The sequence below is a fragment of the Protopterus annectens genome, chromosome 13.part0 (genome assembly GCF_019279795.1).
Source record: "Protopterus annectens isolate FY-2018-M chromosome 13.part0, PAN1.0, whole genome shotgun sequence".
Lineage (NCBI taxonomy): Eukaryota > Metazoa > Chordata > Ceratodontiformes > Protopteridae > Protopterus > Protopterus annectens.
This window is the reverse complement of record NC_056747.1, coordinates 467,164,088-467,187,808: the sequence shown is the minus strand read 5'-3', so window position 1 is coordinate 467,187,808 and position 23,721 is coordinate 467,164,088. Positions and strand designations below refer to the sequence as shown.

General features: G+C 45.9%; 1 protein-coding gene across 1 annotated transcript in view; it reads left to right on the top strand.

Moving 5' to 3' along the window:
• The window catches only part of LOC122787918 (unconventional myosin-Vb-like), a gene marked incomplete at its 5' end in the record, with an annotated part of 1,807,467 nt that overhangs the window by 781,537 nt on the left and 1,002,209 nt on the right, over window positions 1-23,721 (top strand). The window contains one exon of the mRNA XM_044054844.1: window positions 19,043-19,199. Coding sequence (XP_043910779.1) covers window positions 19,043-19,199 — 157 coding nt within the window. The remainder of the gene's footprint in view (window positions 1-19,042; window positions 19,200-23,721) is intronic.

Here is a 23,721-nt window from a genome sequence, read left to right as displayed (position 1 = left end):
ACAGTGACATTTACAACACTGTGACAATGCACTCGTACACATTACCAATGCACAGTGACTGACAACACCACAGAGTACACACATACTACCCACATAGAGGTTACCACTCCCGGATTTACATACGTAAGTCACACCCATGACAGATGTCCAACAACCATAGTAACACCTCACACCATCCACAACCTAAATGACTGCTGTGTGTCGTCCATGCCACTGCAATAGAGAGCACATGTGTAGGTAAAAGTTCCTACCCATAGATAAGACATACCCTGCAATAAAAACCACACAGTGTTAAGAAGCAAGATTCCCCATGAGTACATGTCACACATACATATCCCTGTTGAATGTTAGTCAAATAGGTAATATGCCATATGAGTCACCCTGTGTAACTGTGTGACAGCAGCAGGTACCATCACACCACATGTCACAATGGTCAGGGTAGCAAAACAGTATGCTGCTGTAGTCCCAGGGGCAATAGCATATTGTATAGTATAGTATTGTAATGTAATGTATTGTGTTGTATTATATTGGTATGTTGAGGTGCTTCCTTCGTGGAGTGGAACCACTGCTGCTGTGCGCCAGTGTACAGGTACATATCCTGTAGGCAGGCTAGTGTTACATAGCACTTCTATATGTGTGTGTAGCTCCTGTCAGAGTTTATGTAGCATGCAACTGGGGATACCATCAGGTCCCAGTCATGTTGTGTATTCTGCTTTCATGAGGGCGGCACTCACCTGGACATCTGTGATGACAGGGAGGTTAGAGTCAGCTGGGATAACTATGTCTTATTTTGGGGGAGAGGGCAGGGTGACACCTGCACTGAACCTGTCTGCCACAATGTTGTCAATATCTGTGGTTTCAGTGAAATATTTGTTGTTGTGTACTAACTATGGGCATAGAGGATGGATTCTGACCAGGTTGCTAACATAACTGAAGAAGGCCTTCTGGTTATCTGTAGTGTCCCTCTTGATTTCCCTTTCAAAGTTGCCCATGGATGTTTGTATGATGGAAAATAGACCCTTACTAGTGCTGCTCAGACATGCCTTCCCTTTATGGAATTATGCTCTGTCTTGCAGTAGCTTCCATCTTTTGTAATACAATCTGTCTATGGCTGGGGTCCACCAGACAGGATGCTGTCCCTTTGTGGAGAGTGTCTTGGTCATATATGGGATTGCATGATCCATGCATTCTCAGAGATGTCTGTAGAAAGCATTTGTATAGGGGTCAGCATTGTGGGTTGTATCTGCCACTGGCCCAGTGGGCTGAAAGGATACCATGTCACTGTTACAAAGTGTAAATTTTGCATCTGCAATGTTATTCACTATAGTCGTTTGTGCTGGTGGTGGAGGTGGGATATGTATATCCAGGGCAATTAGTGTATGGTCAGCTCACCGTAGTTGATAATGTAGGCCATACAGTACCTAGATACAAACCCCCAGAGTGAGGAGGTGCTCTGGACCTGAATCAGTGTTCTGTCTGCTGGGGTTTGGTAGTATGTCGTATGGAGTGTGCCAGGTACTGTTGCACAGTTGCTGGCTGAGCACTGATACCTGGCCATTTACATGTGTATCCACCAATAGACAGACAGATGCTATATATGTGAGATATGTTGTATCATAACAGTCGAGTAGCATGTGTAGTATGTGTGCCAAATTCTGCTGACATATATTGCTGATATCAGGTTATTTTCTTTTCAGGTACATGGCTCACCTGCGGAATCCCGCTTACTCCACAGCTGAGGATGAGGAGATACACCAGAGCCTGGTGCGGGGTTATGCAATACTCTTTTCCCGCACCAGCCAGAATCAGCAGGAGAGGGCTGCACTGTGGCAAGACCTGGTCCGTCGGGTAAATGACATAGGCACGCATAATAGGACATATGAGCAGGTACGACATCACTGCAGTGATTTAATCAGAAATGTCCGTCAGTGTGCGTCGGATATCCACAGGCAACAGGTCGCCACAGGTGGTGGGGTGGCTACACATCCCCCACTCACCAGACTGGAGGGACTACTCATGAGTGTAGTGGCTCCAGTCTGCCAGCAACAACAGCAGCAGCAGACATGCATTATGATGGAGGCTGGAGCCACGCAGCAGCAAGACAGTGAGCGTGCAGGTAATATGCCATATGTATAGTTGACTGTTGTGTACACTGGTAGTTAATGCATGTGTGAGGTGTGTCCTTGGTTTGTAGCTGTCACCATAGTATTTAATGTCGTGTGATATCCTCAATATTAGCAGCTGACCTGTGAAAGGCAACTGTTGTACTACTGACCTGTATCATACTCAGTAACAATGGCACAGTTGTGCCCACTGACATTAGTTTCTTCACGTCTGCAGGTCCCTCCGGTGTAACAGCAATGCAGCCTATCCATGCTGGTGAGTGTGTATTAACAATACCTGTAATAGTCTTGATAGTAATAGTAATATTAGGCTCACTTAGTGCTCTTTGTATGCATGTAGGTGTGTCTGTGTGTTGATATCACGCATACTGAGTAGTGTACAACCGTGTGCATGTGTGCACCTGTGCACGTGTGCATGTGCGCACCTATGCACATGCGCATGTCTGGACCTGTGGATGTGTGCATCACTGGTAATGTGTAGACATTGTAAACTGTGTTTCCTGTTTCCCTCCCACAGGTTCTGGTGCTGCTCTGGTGTCCTGCAGCAGGGAACCTGAATCAGGTGCCATGTGAACTGATAATGATGACATCTGTGTAATGGCACAGGAAGGTATGCCAGGGTCCGCCATTGGTCAGCTGATTGACAGTACACAGCTGTCAACCCCATCAATGCGCACAGTTATCCTGCCAATACACCCTTTGTCACCAATGTCCCTAGGTGATGGACAGCATACAGTGGGCATTGACCAGGGTAATGTGATATCTGTGGCACATGCCTCCCCACACAACAGCCATGGGCATGGCCCAGAGATGGTACCACACAGTCAGATGTCCAGGGGTTCTCGTGGGAGCATCCGTGGGCGTACTGCCTCTGTCAGATGTGCCCACAGAGGTCTTACAACCTCAGCTGTGTTTCGGGCTGTCATGCAGGCACAGTCACTTATGGAACGGTACACCAGACAGGGTCTGAGGGAGCTGACAGCATGTCGCACAGCCATGACTGACAGTATGCGTGACATTGCGGCTGCCATCCGTAATTTCGCCGATGTCATAGACAGACGTTGTGGGGACATATTAGACAGGTTCCACAACTACATGTCCATGAGCCAGGGCGATGGTGGACCGTTGAGGCATCAACGTGGGCGTATGCCAGCAACAGCAGCAGCTTGCAGTCGTCACGGACAACAGGGCCGCGGCTGCCCCCATAGTGCCAGCAGCAGCCCCAGCAATGCTGGGTCTGTGCTGTCATCAGACTGCCCCAGGAGACCACGTGCACATGGCTCTGGCCAGGCCCGACAGGGGTCTGTGTCCAGTCAACAAACACCTGCTTCTGATGACAGTACCCAGTCTGGGTTGGTACCAGATGCGGTCCGTAGCACCCCTGCAAGGCACAGGTACCGTGTCCGTGGCCAGAGACACTGATCTGTATGACCTGGCAGGTACAGTCTGTGGCTGTCCACAAACACCAGTATATGGCAGCCATGAGGTGGAACTGTGTGCATCCATACACACATGCGAATTGACAGCACCTAGGGCTACCGCATACACGCACACACTGCATCAACATTGCCCCACCTTGTACTGCTGTCCCTCACCAACACACATACACATACATGTCAATCGGTGGTATCGGTGGCTGACTCAGGCATACCAAGTTCACACCCTGTGCATATGATGAAACTGTGCCACCTCCTGCAATCTGTAACATAAGTGCAGGTACAGGTTAACATGTTGCTGATGCACAGGGTGACTACATAGACGTGTAGTAATAGTATCATGTTGTTAACAGTACTGTCTGCTGAATTAATTGTGGGTATATCACAGCATGCCTGATGCAGTAAGGGTGTGATTGTCATGTACTGTTGTCTGCACCCATGGTAAGTACCATAGTGTATCATCTGCACATGTTGGCATACTGGTGGTAAGGATGTCAACAGATTGCTACATACATAGGTAGCACAGGGGGGATAAGGTAATGAATGTATTAATTTGCAATGATGGACATGTAAACTGCAAGTGGCATGTTGCCCACACTGGACTCTGCAATGCGGATGTTTGAGGATGTTGATGTGTGCAGTACTACACGACTGGTACAGGACACACAGGAGCACCCTAGCACTGCAAGCTCACATCTCATACCATGCTAGACAGCCCCAACACACAAAACTAACTGTCACAGGAGGGAGAGTCCCCATACATGTCAGGGATACTGTGGTGGCAGGCCAGGTAGCGCACATCCTACTACGTATGGAACCACTGAGTGAAGGCTCAGTGTCTGTTATTTGACATGTGTATTACTGCAGGTATGAGCGCATGGGTTTCCATCCAGTTATTGTACATCCTGACAGTACATGGTCTGTACACTTGTGTGCGCTGAGACTGGACCCTAGCCATCTGACCTGTGTATTTCCACGTACATGTGCATAGTGCCTGCATATTTGCAGTGTTACCTACTGGAAGTGGTACAGCTTGTTTGTTGTACAATGGACTACATGCAGCCCGGCTTACTGTAGCTTTGTTTGCATGCATGTCTGCTTGCAATTACCCTGGAATACTGATCCCACCTGCAATGCATAGTTACAGAGCTTCTGTGGACTCCTAGTGACATCTGCATAGCTTACTATATGTCTGTCCATGTCTCACTTGACAGAATGTCACTGTTTGTCCTGTTCACATGTACGTTGCCTGTGACACATTGCATATGACTTACCTGGCATTAGTCCACGTGAGCAGTCATATATGCTACTGCTAACAAATCACAGGCACTACACCCTCACATATTCATCTTCTGTTGAACCACCTGCTTTGCTAGGGATGGCTTGCACCTGTCACCCCTGGGCTTTCAGATATTGGCAAAGGCTCTTGCTACCCCCATAGTGCCTATGTTAGGCAAGGCTCAAATGACAAACCCACCTTCATAGGTATCACAAGGGATAAGAAACTAAGAGTAATGCTACCCAATGCCAGAAGTCTAAACCTCAAGATGCATGCACCCGAAACTCTCCTTGGCATGGAGAACATCGATATCTGTACAGTAACAGATGCCTGGTTCAGGGCTACCGAGAGCACCCCAGCACTACCAGGTTATACCTCATACCATGCTTTTCAGCCCCAAAAACTTGGAAGAACCACAAATGGAGGGGGAGTATTGATATTCATCAAAGATACCCACACCTCCAGGTTGGTGGCAAAGCACCAAGTATCAGAGACTATCCGTGTGCAACTAACAATGGGTGAAACTGCCTTCCAGGTTATAGCCTGCTACAGACCACCCTCCCAAACCCAAGAACTGCACTCGGCCATCCTGCAAACAGTGGAAATATGAAGGTCTCTCCAAACACCATTATATTGGGCGACGTCAACTACCCAAACATGGACTGGGAGCATGACTCTAGCTCCAACACCCTAGGCCAAAGATTCCTAGAATATGAGCTCAAATGCTTTGGAACAACTTGTTACCTCTCCCACAAGAAGGTGAAACATACTGGACCTGATCATCACCAACATGGGGACTCTATGCTCCAGACCAGAAGTGTATCCCTCACTGGAAAGATCGGACCATAAACTAATCTCAGTGGATATTCACATCCTGACCCCACCCCCTGCCCAGAACACCACAGTGAACAACTTCTCTAAAGCAAATTCACACTCCTCAAAACTGAGGTGGAAACCTTCAAAGCCCCCAGGCCTGTGGAAACTACAGACCAGACCGCAGATTCCTCTCTAAACGCATTCTATGGACACCTTCCAGAATGCATGAGTCGTGTGATCCCGAATAAAAACCAAGACCCAATCCTCCAAAGGCAGACGTCCTGTCTGGTGGACCCCAGCCATAAACAAACTACACAATAGAAGGAGGAAGCTACTAAATGATACAGCAAAATTCCAGAAAGGGAAGGCATCACTGATCAGTATTAGCAAATAAATACAGGCACTCATAAGATTGTCTAAGGCCAGCTTCGAGAGAAATTGCACAGGACACTAAGGATAATCACAAGTCTTTCTTTAGTTATGTTAGGAACCTGGGTGGTAATTCCCAGATATGCTCAGAGGTAGTCCAAAATGTCAATAGAAACACCAAACCCACAGACATTGCCAACATTCTAGCTGACAGGTTCAGTGCAAACTTCTCACCCCCCTCCACACCGAAAGGCAAATATATATCCCAGTAGAGTGCTGCCCCCCTGACATCTCAGGTGCTCAGGTAAGAGCTGCCCTCTCCAAAGCAATACACACTGCATCAATGGGACCAGACTGTGTCCCGGGCTGTGTCCTACATGACCTCCAAGACGTGCTAAAGCCAAACATAAAACTACTGTTCAATCCCAGCCTTACTACAGGATATGTGTCCAAAGTGTGGCGTACAGCAACAGTGGTCCCTCTACAGAAAGATGGTGCCTCAACGGATCCTGGACACTATCGCCCCATAAGCCACACTAGCTTGGTCTGCAGAGCTATGGAAAGGATCATCATGGACCACATAAATATAGATATTGGGGACCTACAGACACTGGTTCATACCCAGTTTGGCTTTAAGGGCAGATCCTGCCTCTCAAACCTGGTTGATTTCTTTGAAACAGTCACCAAGGCCATTGACGAGGGGAAGGTGGTCCACACAGCCTACCTGGTCCTCGCAAAAGCCTTCAAAACAATACCCCACTCGGGCATTCTAAAGAAGCTCACCAGCTTAAATATGAGCCCCTATGTCACTAGATGGATTGCACACTGGCTCAAGGACAGAACCCACATGGTTAGAACTGCTGGAGCCATGCCAGACTCCAAACCAGTTACAAGTGGTGTCCCACAAGGCTCAGTCCTGGGACCTCTCTTGTTTGGTATATATTTATCAGAGGTACAGGCCAACACGGAAGGACTGTGGCTGACCAAATATGCAGATGACTGCAAACTGGCCACCATAATCGACTCTCCAGCTGACACAAGCATCTTCCAAAGGGGCCTCATAGAAACAGACAGCTTGTGCCAGAGCCATGGCCTCCAGCTGAATGCAAAAATGTGTATAGTCATCCCCTTTGGCAAAAACAAAGTGCCCACAAAGTACCACATAGGTGGTACTCCATTACGTACAGAAGAAGTAATTAGGGACCTGGGGACCCAAGTTGATAGCAATCTCTCATTTGACAACCACATGGCCAAAGTGGTTAGAAAGGCATTGTATATAGCCCACCCCATCATGAAGGGATTCACATCTACATCAGGGGAGGACATCGTGCCTCTTTACTCATCCCTCATCAGGCCCATAATTGAGTACAATCCCCCTTTTGGGATGTACCTTACCAGACACCTGCAGCAACTGGAAAGACCCCACAAGTACCTCACCAAGAGGATCAAAGGGCTCAAACAGATGCCATATGGTGACCAGTTAAAGAAACCCCAGCTCTACTCAGTGGCATACCGCCTGTTCAGAGGCGATCTGTGCCTAATGTATAACGCCATGTCAAACCCGGAATTAATGGGCATGCTGCACCTGAGAATATCCAAATCCCATCGGGCTACACACTTGAGAGACCTGAACCTTAGCACTGAAATAAATAGGACATGCTGGAGGGACAGATTCATAACCCAGAGGCTCACTTCACTCTGGAATAAAATCCCAGTCCAGGTTAGGCAGAGTCCCTCATTGACTCTCTTCAAGAGGAATCTTGATGAGTGGATGGGACATTGTCGGTTTACCCCGGGTATCACTTCTGTGTCACTGTTAGACAGAGGCACAGTATACTAACTTCGGAAAAGGGCATGGCAAGATATATTTACAATGGATGGCGACAAACCTGGTTACCTAACTATGTTATGACACTTGAGATGGACACATTAGCAGAGCACGCTATTCGCATTACTGGGAGGTTTCCCTTCTCCTGCTGTACTTATAGGGTGCTGACATCATCAGTGTTTAGAAAGGGAAATGTGCATCCTGTAGTGTGTTTTCCCAGTTGCCAAAAGGGACATTCCCCTCCCACAGACTTGCACACACACCAACCCCACTCACACACACACACACACACACACACACACACACACACACACACACACAGAGCATTTGCAGGATTCAAACCCCTACCTAACTATGTTATGACACTTGAGATGGATGCATTAGCAGAGCACACTATTCGCATTACTGGGAGGTTTCCCTTCTCCTGCTGTACTTATGGGGTGCTGACATCATCAGTGTTTAGAAAGGGGAATGTGGATCCTGTGGGGAGGCAGACGCCAAGCACACTCTGGCCAAGTTGTCATTCCCTAGGGCAAACAGCCTAGTGTTGACCTCTACACCCATATGTTTAATTGTCAAATGCACATTATTTGTTGCTGATAGACTGTTTGCAGGTCTTTATTGCCATAGCATTCCCTGTTTGTATGAACAACTTGTGTATCTGTGGAAGATGTTTGCATATGGGAGGGATCCACTATATCACGTATGTCTCTGTAGTCATTTAACTGTGTGCACTGGGCAGATTGCTGTAATGTGGTTGGTTCCTGGAATAGCACATACAAATGCCAGATATGTGTGGCCAACTGCTAAACTGAGATTTGGCCATACAAATACCAGATATGTGTGGCCAACTGCTAAACTGAGATTTGGCCTAAGTGTGTGAGCATGCCCAGTTCAGCCTTCCCATGGCATGTTGTCTGACATATGTCTCATTTATCAAAGTGTGTGAGCATGCCCAGTGTGAGCTTTCCATATCTTGAACTCTGCAGCCCACCACATTTGTGAATGAGTGTGAACTTCAACAAATATCTCCCGTTTGTGGTTGTGTGTTGTGTGTCATGTTGTGTAGTTACTGTCCAACTGCTTTGTGTGTGAACACAACAGGGATTATACTGTGCCTGCAGGGTTTGCATGGGATACTTTGCATACAGTTGTCAACATCCTTTCACACTGACCTAACACTGTAGTACTGTATAGTGTACTGGTTCAGTACTTTGACTGTGGTGGACAGTATCCTGGGCTTTAGTCCTATCACTGCTTTACATTTCCATAGTGAGCACAACAGCCTGGTTAGGGGCCAGTTGTGCACATCTGACCATGTTGCATTATGTTCAGATATGAACTACTTAAACCAGGCTTGTCCAACATTGGTAGTGTATTCCACAACATAGGTGTACATTTGCAAACACTAGCGATGTGCCCTAGGCCATTTCTAATGCTAGTCGGAGAGTGTGTTTGTCCTTCGACACACATTGTAAGTGAAGTTTGCCATGACATATGTCATGGTTAGTATACTGTGCCTCTGTCTACCTGTGACATAACAGTGATACCCAGGGTAAAGCTACCATCTCCCATCCACTCATCAAGATTCCTCTTGAGGAGAATCGATGAGTGACTCTATGGATAGCCTGTACTGGGAGTTTACTCATGGGTGGGGGTGGCTTCTGTGTTATGGATCATGCAGTACAGCTTGTCCTATGCATGTCACTGCTGGGGTTCAGGTCTCTCATGTGCATAGCTCACTGCCATTCAGATTGTACAAGGTGCAGCATGTTTATTGATACCAGCTTGGACATGACTTTATACATCAGGCACAGCTTGCCTCTGGGTGGGCAGTATGGCAGTGTGTGTAGCTGCAGTTTGTTTAATCAGGCAACACATGGCATCTGTGCAAGCTCTTTGATACTCCTGGTGAGGTACTGTTGGGGACTTTACAGTTGATGGAGGTGTCTGCTGAGGTACATCCCACAGGGGCTATTGTAGTCAATTGTAACGCTGATGAAGGATGACTGCAGAGCCACAATGACCTCCCCTTATCTAGATCTGACAACCTTCATGATTAGGTGGGTATATGGTATGTTTCTGTGAACACTACAGCCACATGTTTGTCCAATGCAGGATATCTATCACCTTGTGTCCCCAGGTCTCTCATTACATGTTAAGTACGTAATGGGTTAACACCTATGTGGTAATTGGTGGGCACTTACTGTATATCCACGGGGGTTGACTATACACTTTTCTGCAATTAGCTTGCTGACATGGATATAGCACCAGTTGTCTGTTTCTATGTGGCCCTTTTGTGGGATGCTTGTGTCAGCTGGAGGGTCATATATGGTGATCATTTTGTAGTCCTCTGCAAACATGTTCAGACACGGTCCTTCCATGTTGGCCTGTACCTATGGGACATATATACCAGACGAGGGAGATCCCAGGACCAAGCCTTGTGGGATGCCAGTTATATCTGGTTTGTAGTCTGACATGGCTGCAGCATGTCTGACCATGTCTGTTCTGTCCTTGGTCTGGTTTGCAACTCCTCTACTGACATAGGGGTTTATATTTAAGCTGGTGAGCATATCTATAATGAACACGTAGGGTATTGTATAGAAGCCTTTGCAAGGTCCAGCTACGCTGTGTGGACCACATTGCCCTCATCAATGACCTTAATGACTGTTTCAAATGAGTCAAACATGTTTAGGGGCAGGATCTGCACTTAAGAAAGCCACACTGGGTAAGGTCCGGTGTCAGTACGTCCCCAATATCTTTATGTCTGCGGTACATGCTGATCCTTTCCATAGCTGTGCAGACCAAGCTCCTCAGGATTCTGGGGTGGTAGTTTTCAGTATCCATTCAGGCAACACCTTTGTTGAGAAGGACCACTGTTGTTGTACACTGCTCTTTGGGTACATATCCTGTGGTAAGGCTGACATTGAGCAGTAGTGTGATTTGGCATTCCATTCGTCTTGGAGTCCATGTTGGACTCAGCCCAGGACACCATCTCATACCATTGCTGATGTGTGTTTTGCTTTGTAGATGCTGGCTGTTACCTCAACATCTGCAATGTCAGGGGGCCAGCAGTCTGCTGGGATAGTTATTTTGCATTCTGGGGGGGGGGGGGTTGCACTGCACCTGTCAGGATGTATGTTGGCAATATGTATGTGTGTTTGGTATGTTGTTTGTGATATCTGTGTGATTCAGAGCATATCTGTGAATTCCCAACATGGTTCCTACCATCAGTTGTGGAAGCCTTGGGATTATCCTTAGTGTCCTGTACAATTTGTATCTTCATAGGTTCATACTAGGCTATCCACCTTAGGGCATTTGTTAGCCTAGCCAGAGTGTGTGTGGCTTTTGCCACCCCTTGCTATGTGAATATTATGGCCATTTATGATTTGCTTTGCTGTGCCTCTGTCTGGACGTGACACAGTGAAGACCCCCAGTGTAACTCTACGATCATCCATCCACTTGGCAAGATTCCTGTTGAAGAGTGTCAGTGAGGGGCTCTGCCTAACATGGAGTGGGATTCTGTTCCAGGGTGTGGGGAGCCTCTGGGTTATGTATCTGTCCCTCCAGCACATCCTATTTCATTATGTGTTGAGGTTGACATCTCTCACTCACAGCTCCGATGGCTTTGAGTTTTCTGGGGTGGAGCATGTCCATTAATCCTGTGTTGGACATGGCCTTGTACAACAGGCATGCAATGCCTCTGTGTAGGCAGTATGTGACTGCATTCAGCTGGGGTGTCTACAGCCAGGCAGCATATGACATATATTTGAGACCTTTTATCCTCTTGGTGAGGTACCTTTGAGGTCTTTCTAACTGCTGCAGGTGTCAGGTAAGGTACATCCCATATAAGGCATTGTACTAGATTATGGGTGTGATAAGAGAACAGTATAGGGGCACAATGACCTCTGTTGACGTAGATGTGAATCCTTTCATGATACGGTGTCCAATGTAGACAGTCTTCCTAGCCATATTGGCAATGTGAGTGTCACATAACAGGTTACTGTCCACTTGTGTCCCTAGGTTCCTGATTACTCCTTCCATACATAATGGTTTACCACCTATGTGGTAATTTGTGAGTACCTTGTTTGGTATTTGGTGGGACATTCATACTGTCCAGTGTCTTCAGGACGGCTGGGTGGGGTTCTTGTGTGTGAGTGTGTGGTCTGTAGCATGCTACAGACTGTACAGCAGTCTTGCCTATGGTTAGTTGCACATGGGTGGACTCCAATGCCTTGTGCATTGTCAGTTACCTGGACGTATGGGTGTCTGTGCTGAATATGGATACTCACCCTCCTTTTATGTTTTGTTCCAGGTTTTGGGGCCATGACGCATGATATGTGATATAACCTGGTAGTGCTGGTGTGCTGTCAGGAGGCTTGCAGCAGGTTTCTGTCACTGCACAGACATCGATGTTCTCCATACTGGGGATGGCCTCGGGCATGCATATTGGGGTTTACACATCTGGCATTGGTCAGCATTACCCTTATGTTTCTTTCCACTTATGTTTTGTAGGGTGGTGGGTTAGTCTTTTCAGCCTTGCCTACAAAAGGCTCTATGGAGGTGGCAAAAGCCTTATCCAATATCCAGATGCCCAGGGGTAACAGGTGCAAGCCATCCCTGGAACAGCTGCGTGGCTTGTCAAGCATGACATCCCAAGCAGACAGACATTGGATCCCCTTGGAATGACACCAGTAATTATGCCACTTGTTATAACTGATCATTCTGTGTTTGTACTGTGGCATCATTCTTGGTGAGGGTAGGATGCTGCAAACGGTCAGTGTCATACCAGCCTGGACTACATAATCAGAGAGCTCATCTATGTCTCTTTTCATGTAGTCTGGGGAGGTACATCTCAGGTCATTCACACCAGCATGGACTATGACTGCATCATATTTCTACTTGCTTTGGGGTGACCTGCATACTTGTGTTATGTGGCATATTGTGGCAGCCTACAGGCAGCTTACTGTACCCTTTCCCTTGTTCAGTCTGTTGTGCGGGACAGCAGTGTGTCTTGCTATGGAGTCACCTATTACAACTCTATCAGGCATGTTGTTTCTCCTTCTGGCCTGTGACTGTTTGGCACACCAGCTTTGTGTACTATGTGTTGCATGTGCTATGTTTGGAGGTTGTTTGATTGGGTATCTGCTTTGGAGGTCTCTGTTGGTGTGGTGTGTTTGTAATTCGGGCCTCCGGGAATGTTTTTCTGTGTTTGTCTTTGGTTTGCAGTTGTGATAGGTCTATGTGGGACTGGGTTTGTGGTGTGTGTGGTTACCTTCTCCTCCTGACTAGTTTTGGGAGTACTGAGTTGAGGGAGCTCAGCCTCCAGTTTGGATAGATGGTTGCATCTCTCACATATATTTGTATTTCTTGGGGGGAGTTGGGGGTTGTCTGTGTACTTGGGGCAGGTGTAACATTGCCTCAAGATTCACAGATTCAACTTGTGGCTGGCCTTAGTGGATTGTATGTGCGGACATATTTTATTGCCATACTACTGATCAGTGATTACTTCATTTTTTATGTTTGCTCTATCATGTAGTAGCTTCCTCATTCTCTTGCATGGTTTGGTTATGGCTGGTGTCCACCATGCCAGATGCCTGCATGTATGGCATTGTGTCTTGTTTTAATTTAGGATTGCATAATCCAAGCATTCCTGGCAGTGTTCATGGAATGGCTGTATTACAGGTTCTGAGGTGTGGCCCATATTTTGCACCTGCACAGGACATTTAATGGATTCCACATAAGTTTGGAGGAGTGCAAATATTGCTTTACACATGTTTTTCACTGTGGTTTTCTGGCCAGGGACTGTGGTCAGGATTTGTATACCCACTGTGATTACTCTACGGTCTGGGTTTACCAGTGAGCAATACACTTCTCATCTTGCCATCCAGTACCCATGTTGCTGATTATCACATCCAGTATGCTTACCCCTCTTGTGGGAGTGGTACGTTGTTACTGGGCATTTTGGTTTATGGATTCTATGAACTTTTGTCCTACAGTGTTGGGGCTAGTATAATGCTCCCAGTCTATGTCTGGGTATTTTCAGTCACCCAATATAATGTGGTTTGGAGGACTTGATATATTCATGTATTCCAGCATAGGCCAGGTGCAGTTCCTGGTGTTGGGATGGTAGTCTGTAGCAGGCTATAAACTGGGGGGCAGTTTTAGCCACTGTTACTTGACCATGGCTAGTCCATGCTGCTTCTTGTTGTGGTACCAACATGGGGGTGTGGTTATCCTTGACAATTATTGCTAGTCACCCTCCTTTTGTAGCTTGTTCCATGTTTTGAGGCTGTACAGCACAGTATGAGGTGTAACCTGGTAGTGTTAGGGTGCTGTTGTGAGCCTTGACCCAGTTTTCTGTTACAGCACAGATATCAACATTTTCCATACTGGGTGAGTTTAGACTGCATGCATCTTGCTGTTTCGACTTCTGGCATTGGGTAGCATTACATCTAGGTTCTTATCCCTTCTGATACCTATGGAGGTAGGTTTGTGTTTTGAGCCTTACCTATTCAGGGCACGCTGTGGGTAACAACAGCCTTTGCCAGTATCCATACAGCCTGCACTGATAGGTGCACGCCAGTCCTAGCAGGTGGAGCATCATGTCATGCTCAGCATGTCATCCCAGGCTGGCACACATTGGATCCCCTTTGACTAACTGCGATACCTCAGCCAATTATTGCACTTGATCATGTCATTGTCATATTGTGGCATGATGCTTGGTGAGGGTAGGATGTTAGCCAGGGTCCTCAGGTGTGCATATAGTACATGGTGTTACATTACTTAACACATGGCATTCATGCCTCAGGTGGTGCTGCAGGGCTGACTCTGTTGGATGCACATATTACACTCCCTGTACATGTTTGTGAGCAGGTCATGTCATTTTTGGCATCCCTGTTATTATTTGAGTGAGTCAGAGGGGGTATCATTCCCAGGGTTCCTACTGAGCCAGTGTACGTGCTATGCGTTGCCTCTTTGCCAAGGCCAGGGCATACTGGGCACGCCTCCTTCTGCCTACTGGGGCAGGCTCAGGTTGTTCCTCCTCCGAGTCACGCTCTGCCTGTGATGGCCTTGGCAATGGTGGGGGGCTGTTTGTCCCAGCCCTATGCTGGTCCTGCTGCAGCTGTTTTCGCAAGATCATATTATGTAGCATAGCACATACTATGACAATTTGTGTACATGTAGGTAGTGTGTACTGCAAGGCTCCACCAGATGGGTCCAGACACCGGAACCGTGACTTGAGCAGCCCAAACACATGCTCTATTACATTGCGTGTTTGTGCGTGTGCCTCATTATGGCGTTCCTGTTCAGGTGTGTGTGCGTTTCTGATGGGTGTCATCAGCCACGGCTCCAGTGCATAACCTGCATCCCCCACTAGGTGTCCATGTGGGATGTCCCCATTGGCAAATGTCTGGTATAGCTGCATGAAATGCCAGATGTGGGAATCATGGTAGCTCCCAGGGCAGCCAGCACACGCATTCATTATTATGCCCTGGGCATCACACATGACCTGGCAGTTGATGGAGGGGAAGCCCTTGCGGTTAATGTAGGCCCTACCCTGCTCACCGGCTGGTGCTTTGATGCATATGTGTGTGCAGTCTATTGCACCCACTACCTCAGGGTATTCCGCTATTTGCTGGAAGAGACGCATATTGCTGGCCAGTACCTCACGGGCATTGGGGAAATTTATATAATCACCGACATGTGCTGACATTGCATCCAGGAACTGGTGCAGTACCCTGGAGGCTGATGCCTGTGATATCCCCATCATATCACCAGTTGGTCTCTGGAAGGTACCTGTTGCTAGTATTCTTAGGCCAACACATACCTTGGTTCCCACTGGGATGGGTTCCCCTCTGTTGGTTGTGTGTGTGAGGCTTGGCCTGCACAGCTCCACTATTTGCTGCAGGAGGTCTCTGTCCACTCTATAGCGCTCTACTATCTCCAGTTCATGTAACCCATGGTAGGTGACCCTGGGCCTGTACACTCTTCTCTGTCTCCTCACTGTGGGTTGTCTGGCACCATCTTCATTGTCACCACCCTCAGCAAGTCGCCTATGTCTCATTATGACAGCTATGGCAGCCCCGAACTTTTCTGCTCTTTCAGTTTTCACTTCTAATAGCTTACTCCTGTCTTGCAGTGTCTCTTGAGAAACATCTTGCACTGCTGTTTGCAGATTTTTAAGTGTTGGGCTGAGCTACTATTCTGCCTGTGTAATTGCCTGCTTCTAATTGTTTTCACTTGCTAGCTCCAGCAGTATTCTCTGCTAGCTTCCTACTAATTCTGTTGCTTCCTTTTTTCCTTTTTGTTTCCTCAGGGGGGAGCAGCGTGTATACCAGCAGAAACATGCTCACATTGGCTTACATGCGTGCACACATGCTTACACGGTTCAGAATCTGCTTATTCGGGTTAAAACGCGCGCACACCAGCTCAAACAGTGTTACAGGTCTGCCAACAGGCTTCTACATGCTAAGTCTGCCCTACACGCGCGCACACCTGCGCAAACAGTGTTAAACATCTACCAACACGCTTCCACATGCTCAGTCTGCCTTACACACGCGCACACTGTCTTACTCACGCTTCATGGCGTGCACATGTGCGCATGCACGCCCAGCTAGAAACTTTGGTGTAGGCAACAGTGTACACCTTCCATTTCTTGACTTTCCCATGCTTATGTTGTGGCACTCCTCTTTCCATGATATGTGTCTGACATCTGTCATGTAACTTTGACCTCCAATGAACTGCATTTCTTTGTCATTCCCCCTGTGATGTCACCTATCTCCTACTGTGTTCCTCCCCCTTCTGTAACTCTTACACTACACAGAATGTGCTTATTTGCTATGTGACAGTGGAATTCAGTATCCTAACACTCATTTGCATCAGATTGCCTACTAATGCTTAATTACATGTCTTAGATTCAGCTTCCCCCCTTAGCAACCACTAAACGGTGGCCATGTTGTTTTTGGTCTGCTGGTCCCTGCATTGTAAATCCATGTATTGCATAAAACCCACATTTGTGGGTTTATAACCTTCATTTTTATGTTTTATACAGCGCAGCCCGTTTGCGTGGGACTCTGCTGGGTTTAAACATCGGCGATCGCCGAAAAAAAAATTATATTTTTATTACTTTTGCATCAGGTTACCTTGCCAATGGCCACATATTTGGCCATTGATATGCTGCCTGACACATATGCACCCTTTATTTGGAGCTGACATGGCTCCATTGTGGTTTTTGCAGAAACGTACTCAGTTGTCAACTGAGTACATTTCTGCAGCTAAAACGGCTCTTACACAGGCTGTTTTGGGCTTCCTGGATCGCTAATCAACCTCATTTGCATGCTATTTGGCTGCAAGTGAGGTGATTAGCTTATCCACGCCCACTCTGTGTAAGAGACATTTTAGCTGGTCTCTTACACGGACTTTGGGCTGTTCCTGGATCGCGAAGGCTGCATGGAGTCTTACACTACTCTTAGACTCCGTGCAAGCCTTCGTGAATCCTGCCCAGAATATTTATTATGCATATTTATGTGAATGTAACATGGTTGACTTCAAGTTTTATATGATATAAAGTTGCATAGGAGTATGCACGAAAATGAATGCTTAAATGAAAAGGAGATGGCTGTTGAGATGTGTGAGATAGTGTTATAGCAGTTAATGTGTGTGTGCGCACATCTTCATGGATTAGAGTAAGGGCTTGATAAGGGGATAGCTTTATTGTGCCTGTATAGTACTCTGTGTTCTATGCCCTTTTTGTGTTTTGTAGAAGTACTTTTTGGGAAATGTTTTTTAGAAATATATTTTGTAGGATTAGAGTTAGGAGCACTGGGTAGGGCTAGAGTTAGCATACTTGAGTGGTACAGGGGTAACATTGCTCTTGCAGACATAGCAGTAGTGCATGCTTCCACATACCAGTATTCTGGCTAGATTTTCTTGCTTTCCTTGGCATATGTAGTGCTTGTACAGCTACACCTTTATAGTCATGTCTGGGCTTCCTGCCATCCATCAAGTGTTATCTGAGCCTCAGGATTCAACAACCACTATCTGTCATCGATGAGAGACCTATTTTGCCCCTCATGCCTATCACGTTTACAAATTGTTAAATCACTGGTGACTGTGTACAATCAGACCCAGTAGTTCAGTACCATGGGTGCAGCTGTACATGTGTTTATTTGAACTTAATATTGGAGAAACTATTTATAGGAGTTACGTTTTGTCTAATTACATTTCTGTTGTGAGATCCTATTAAGAATGATATTGCTTGTACTACCTCAGTAACATTTGAATAATTAATATTATTGTCTGTCTCTTGCATCATGCAATTATTACGTATCCACAACTCCATAACAAACCAAACTTTTATTTTTTGGTGGCTATGTTGACTCTAGTCATACTAGCAGTTGTTTGGATGGTCCTGCTGCAAACAGAAGAATTTCACCCTAACCATCCAGTAATCAAAAACATTGTTTAACAGTGGTGTATATATGTGTATGCACATGTATAGTTAGGGGGTGGAAAGAAAGTGATGACGGGAGCTGGGACCTCATCATATGCCATGAACTAGTCTTTTGGTGTATTAGCATGTCTTTTTGTTGTCCTTATCTGAGTACTAGTAGAGAGGGTGTTGGTGAACATGCTGCCATTAACAAGATGCCACTTCTCTTCAGTGATTGGAAGAAATCAGGGTGATGTGTAATCAGCTGCAAATAAGTACCACCATCCCTAGAAAGGAGCAGGCCACAGAATTACCATTCCCAGAAAAGAGCAGGCCACAGAATTACCATTCCCAGAAAAGAGCAGGCCACAGAATTACCATTCACAGAAAAGAGCAGGCCACAGAATTACCATTCACAGAAAAGAGCAGGCCACAGAATTACCATTCACAGAAAAGAGCAGGCCACAGAATTACCATTCACAGAAAAGAGCAGGCCACAGACTCACCATCCTCCAGAAAAGAGCAGGCCACAGACTCACCATCCTCCAGAAAGATGCAAGACACCCATCATTCAGCCATTCCTGGTAACAGGCATCACAGCTAGACATCTCTACTCCAAATAAGTACATCAGACCTAATCAAGTGACATTTTCTGGTGCTAATAATGTACATCCAGCAATTTGTATAAACAAGTGATTAATAATACTGCATCAGATTTACACTGCTTAGAGTACCATTTTTGATTGTACTGTACAGGTTGGCTGAACACTTGAGAAGATCCAGAGCAGCTGTAATCATACAAAAGCAATACAGAATGTTGGTTGTCAGACGTCTGTACTGCCTTATTCTTGAAGCAACCATCACTCTTCAAGCATATGTGCGTGGCATGTTTGCAAGACACCGGTACCATCAGGTAAGTGATCTTTTTTTTTTAATTGAACATAGACTTGTTCACAGGTAGAAAAAAAAAACTTTTTTCATCAGTCCCCTTTTTTTCTCAAAGATCCTTTACAGTGGATTTGTTTATGGATTCCTCATGGATATATAATTTTGAATCACTGTTTCTGATATCATTCTACCACTTGGATGAAGTAGATAGTAGGATGTTCTTGCTGCAAGATGTCAGCTCCCAGAAGTCCTGCCATTAGTGAGCATCCAAGCTACCAATGTACATTTTAAGTGATTGTGGTTCATCCACAGAAAAGGTAAGTTGATGGTGTGAGGGATTGATGTGCTACTATCTCCCGTACTCATGACGAGCATGTGTCTGCAAAGCTGCCTTTATAATAATTAGGTTGGGGATGGGATTTTGCCAGAGGGCATGGTTTAGACATAACTGTCTGTTGCTGTATTATTCAGAAAGTGACAAAAAGACTGATGATGTAACTATATAAAACCGTACGGCTCCATGCATAGAGAGATGAATTGAGTTTTGCACTCTATCATTAAATTAGTTCAGGTAGTTTTCAAATTATCTGTTTGTAGTCGGTGTTTGTTGAATTTTTATTTTAACATTCTTTCATATTTGAAGACAAAATATAATACGAGAGCTGATTTAGTGACATTGGTGGGGGTTCTGTGTATGTATTTTGTATGTGAAATTGTTTTGTACTGAATAAGAGACAAATAGTCCATATTTTACTTATTTTTTATTTTACTTTTTTTTACACCCCCTTTTTTTTTAAATAAGTGCAAATTTTGATTCCATTTTCTTGTAGGCGGGCTAGGCTGTGGTGTGTTTTATGTGAACTTTTATTTTTGTTTTTAGCAAGTAGCTTAAATATGATGTTCACAGGGATATAGCTAAATTGGTAAGAATGTTTTTATCATACCCTTTATCGGGGCATCTGCCATCGGGATAATGTATATATTCATAAAGAAATGACTTTGTGTGATGTGGCAAAACTTGTTGAATAAACTGCTCATTTTGCTGAAATGAGTTAGGTCAACTCCCTGTTTTCACTTTCCCAAGTAAGTGTATCGTCAGAGATGTATGTATGTGTGTATGTGTGTGTGTGTGTATATATATATATATATATATATATATATCTATATATAAAATGTATTCCCTTCTATTCCCATGTTGCAGTGTTCATAACATGAGGGATTCTCCGCCTAGGCGGCCCGAACATTCGGCAAGTATGTAAAAGACTTTTACTAGTGCAAGGTACGTGGGACATCATACAAGTGCAGTAGGGAGCTTAGGCCATAAAACTGACATCCGCACACATCTTCAGAACTTCTCTGCTGTCAGTCCGAACGCAATCTTCTCTCATTCGTCTGATTACCGAGTGACCTGCTGTTTTCAGAAAAGTGCCCTGTTGGGGGATTTTTCTTGTATTCACTTATTGCTACTGCATATCGTTTGAGATTCATATAATCCAAGAAATGCAAGTGCCGTTTGTGGAAGACAAAAGATAGTCATGACCAGTGTCTGTTCTGTCTAGGGTCTGCACACGATTACAAGGCATGCGCAATTTCATAGGTTCATAGGTTCATACTAGGCTATCTGCCCTAGGGCATTTATAAGCCTAGCCAGAGTGTGTATGGCTTTCACCACCCATATTAAATTAATTTTGCTATGCCCTTTTTCAAGGTTAGTATATTGTGCCTCTGTCTAACAGTGACACAGAAGTGATACCTGGGGTAAACCTACGATCTCCCATCCACTCATCAAGATTCCTCTTGAAGAGAGTCAATGAGGGACTCTGCCTAACCTGGACTGGGATTTTATTCCAGAGTGAAGGGAGCCTCTGGGTTATGAATCTGTCCCTCCAGCATGTCCTATTTATTTCAGTGCTGAGGTTCAAGTCCCTCAAGCGTAGCTCGATGGGATTTGGATTTTCTGAGGTGCAGCATGTCCATTAATTTCGGGTTGGACATGGCTTTATACATCAGGCACAGATCGCCTCTGAGCAGGCGGTATGCCACTGAGTAGAGCTGGAGTTTCTTTAACCGGGCAGCATACGGCATCTGTTTGAGCCCCTTGATCCTCTTGGTGAGGTACTTTTGGGGTCTTTCCAGTTGCTGCAGGTGTCTGGTAAGGTACATCCCAAAAGGGGCATTGTACTCAATTATGAGCCTGATGAGGGATAAGTAAAGAAGCACGATGACCTCCCCTGATCTAGATGTGAATCCCTTCATGATTAGGTGGGCTATATAAAATGTTTTTCTAACCACTTTGGCCACGTGGTTGTCAAATGAGAGATTGCTATCAACTTGGGTCCCCAGGTCCCTAATTACTTCTTCTGTACTTAATGGATTACCACCTATGTGGTAATTTGTGGGCACTGTTTTTGCCAAAGGGGATGACTATACACTTTTTGGCGTTTAGCTTGAGGCCATGGCTCTGGCACCAGTTGTCTGTTTCTATGAGACCCTTTTGGAGGATGCTTGTGTCGGCTGGAGAGTCTATTATGGCGCCCAGTTTGCAGTCATCTGCGAACTTGGTCAGCCACAGTCCTTCCATGTTGGCCTGTACCTCCGAGAAATATATACCGAACAAGAGAGGTCCCAGGACTGAGCCTTGTGGGATGCCACTTGTAACTGGTTTGGAGTCCAACATGGCTCCAGCTGTTCTAACCATGTGGGTTCTGTCCTTGAGCCAGTTTGCAACCCATCTAGTGACATAGGGGTTTATATTTAAGCTGGTGAGCTTATCTATAATGCCTGAGTGGGGTATTGTATCAAAGGCTTTTGCGAGGTCCAGGTAGGCTGTGTGGACCACCTTCCCCTTGTCAATGGCCTTGGTGAATGTTTCAAAGAAATTGACCGGGTTCAAGAGGCAGGATCTGCCCTTAACAAAGCCGAACTGGGTAGGATCCAGTGTCTGCAGGTCCCCAATATCTTTATTTATAAGGTCCATGATGATCCTTTCCATAGCTTTGCAGACCAAGCTAGTGAGACTTATGGGGCGATAGTTTCCAGGATCCGTTGAGGCACCACCTTTGTGGAGAGGGACCACTGTTGCTGTACGCCACTCTTTGGGTACATATCCTGTAGTAAGGCTGAGATTGAACAGTAGTTTTAGGTTTGGGTTTAGCTCTTCTTGGAGTTCATGTAGGACGCAGCCCGGGACACTGTCTGGTCCCATTGATGCTGTGTTTCTTGCTTTGGAGAGGGCAGCTCTTACCTGAGCATCTGAGATGTCAGGGGGGCAGCACTCTGCTGGGATAGATATTAGCCCTTTTGGTGGGGAGGGGAGAGGTTTGCGCTGAACCTGCCCGCTAGGATGTTGGCAATGTCTGTGGGTTCGGTGTATTTTTTGTCATTTTGGACTAATTCTGAGCATATCTTGGAATTCCCACCCAGGTTCCTAACATAACTAAAGAAAGCCTTGTGATTGTCCTTAGTGTCCTGTGCAATTTTTCTCTCGAAGCTGGCCTTAGACGATTTTATGAGTGCCCGTAGTTTTTTGCTAATACGGATCAGAGATGCCTTCCCTTTTTGGGATTTTGCTCTATCATGTAGTAGCTTCCTCCTTCTATTGTATAGTTTGTTTTTGGCTGGGGTCCACCAGACAGGACATCTGCCTTTGGAGGATTGGGTCTTGATTTTATTTGGGATTGCATGATCCATGCATTCCTGAAGGTGTTCATAGAATACGTTTATAAAGGATTTTGTGGTCTGGGCCGTATTATCCACAGGCCCGGGGGCTTTGAAGGATTCCACCTTGGTTTTGAGGAGTGTGAAATTTGCTTTAGAGAAGTTTTTCACTGTGGTTTTCTGGGCATGAGGTGGGGTCGGGATGTGAATATCCAGTAAGATTAATTTATGGTCTGATCTTACCAGTGAGGGATACACTTCTGGTCTGGAGCATAGAGTCCCCATGTTGGTGATGATCAGGTCCAGTATGTTTTCCCCTCTTGTGGGAGTGGTAACAAGTTGTTCCATAGCATTTGAGTTTATAAATTCTAGGAACCTTTGGGCTAGGGTGTTGGAGCTAGAGTAATGCTCCCAGTCTATGGTTGGGTAGTTGAAGTCACCCAATATAATGGTGTTTGGAGAGACCTTCATATTTTACAGTGTTCTCAGGAAGGCCAAGTGGGGTTCCTGGGTTTGGGAGGGTGGTTTGTAGCAGGCTATAAACTGGAAGGCAGTTTTACCCACTGTTAGTTGCATATGGATAGTCTCTGATGCTTCATGCTCTGCCACCAACCTGGAGGTGTGGGTATCTTTGACGAATATTGATACTCCCCCTCCTTTTGTGGTTCGGTCCAAGTTTTGGGGCCAAAAAGCATGGTATGAGGTATAACCTGGTAGTGCTAGGGTGCTCTCAAGAGCCTTGAACCAGGTTTCTGTTACTGCACAGATATCGATGTTCTCCATGCTAAGGAGAGTTTCGAGTGTGTGCATCTTGAGGTTTAGACTTCTGGCGTTGAGTAGCATTACTCTTAGTTTCTTATTCCTTGTGATACCTATGGAGGTGGGTTTGT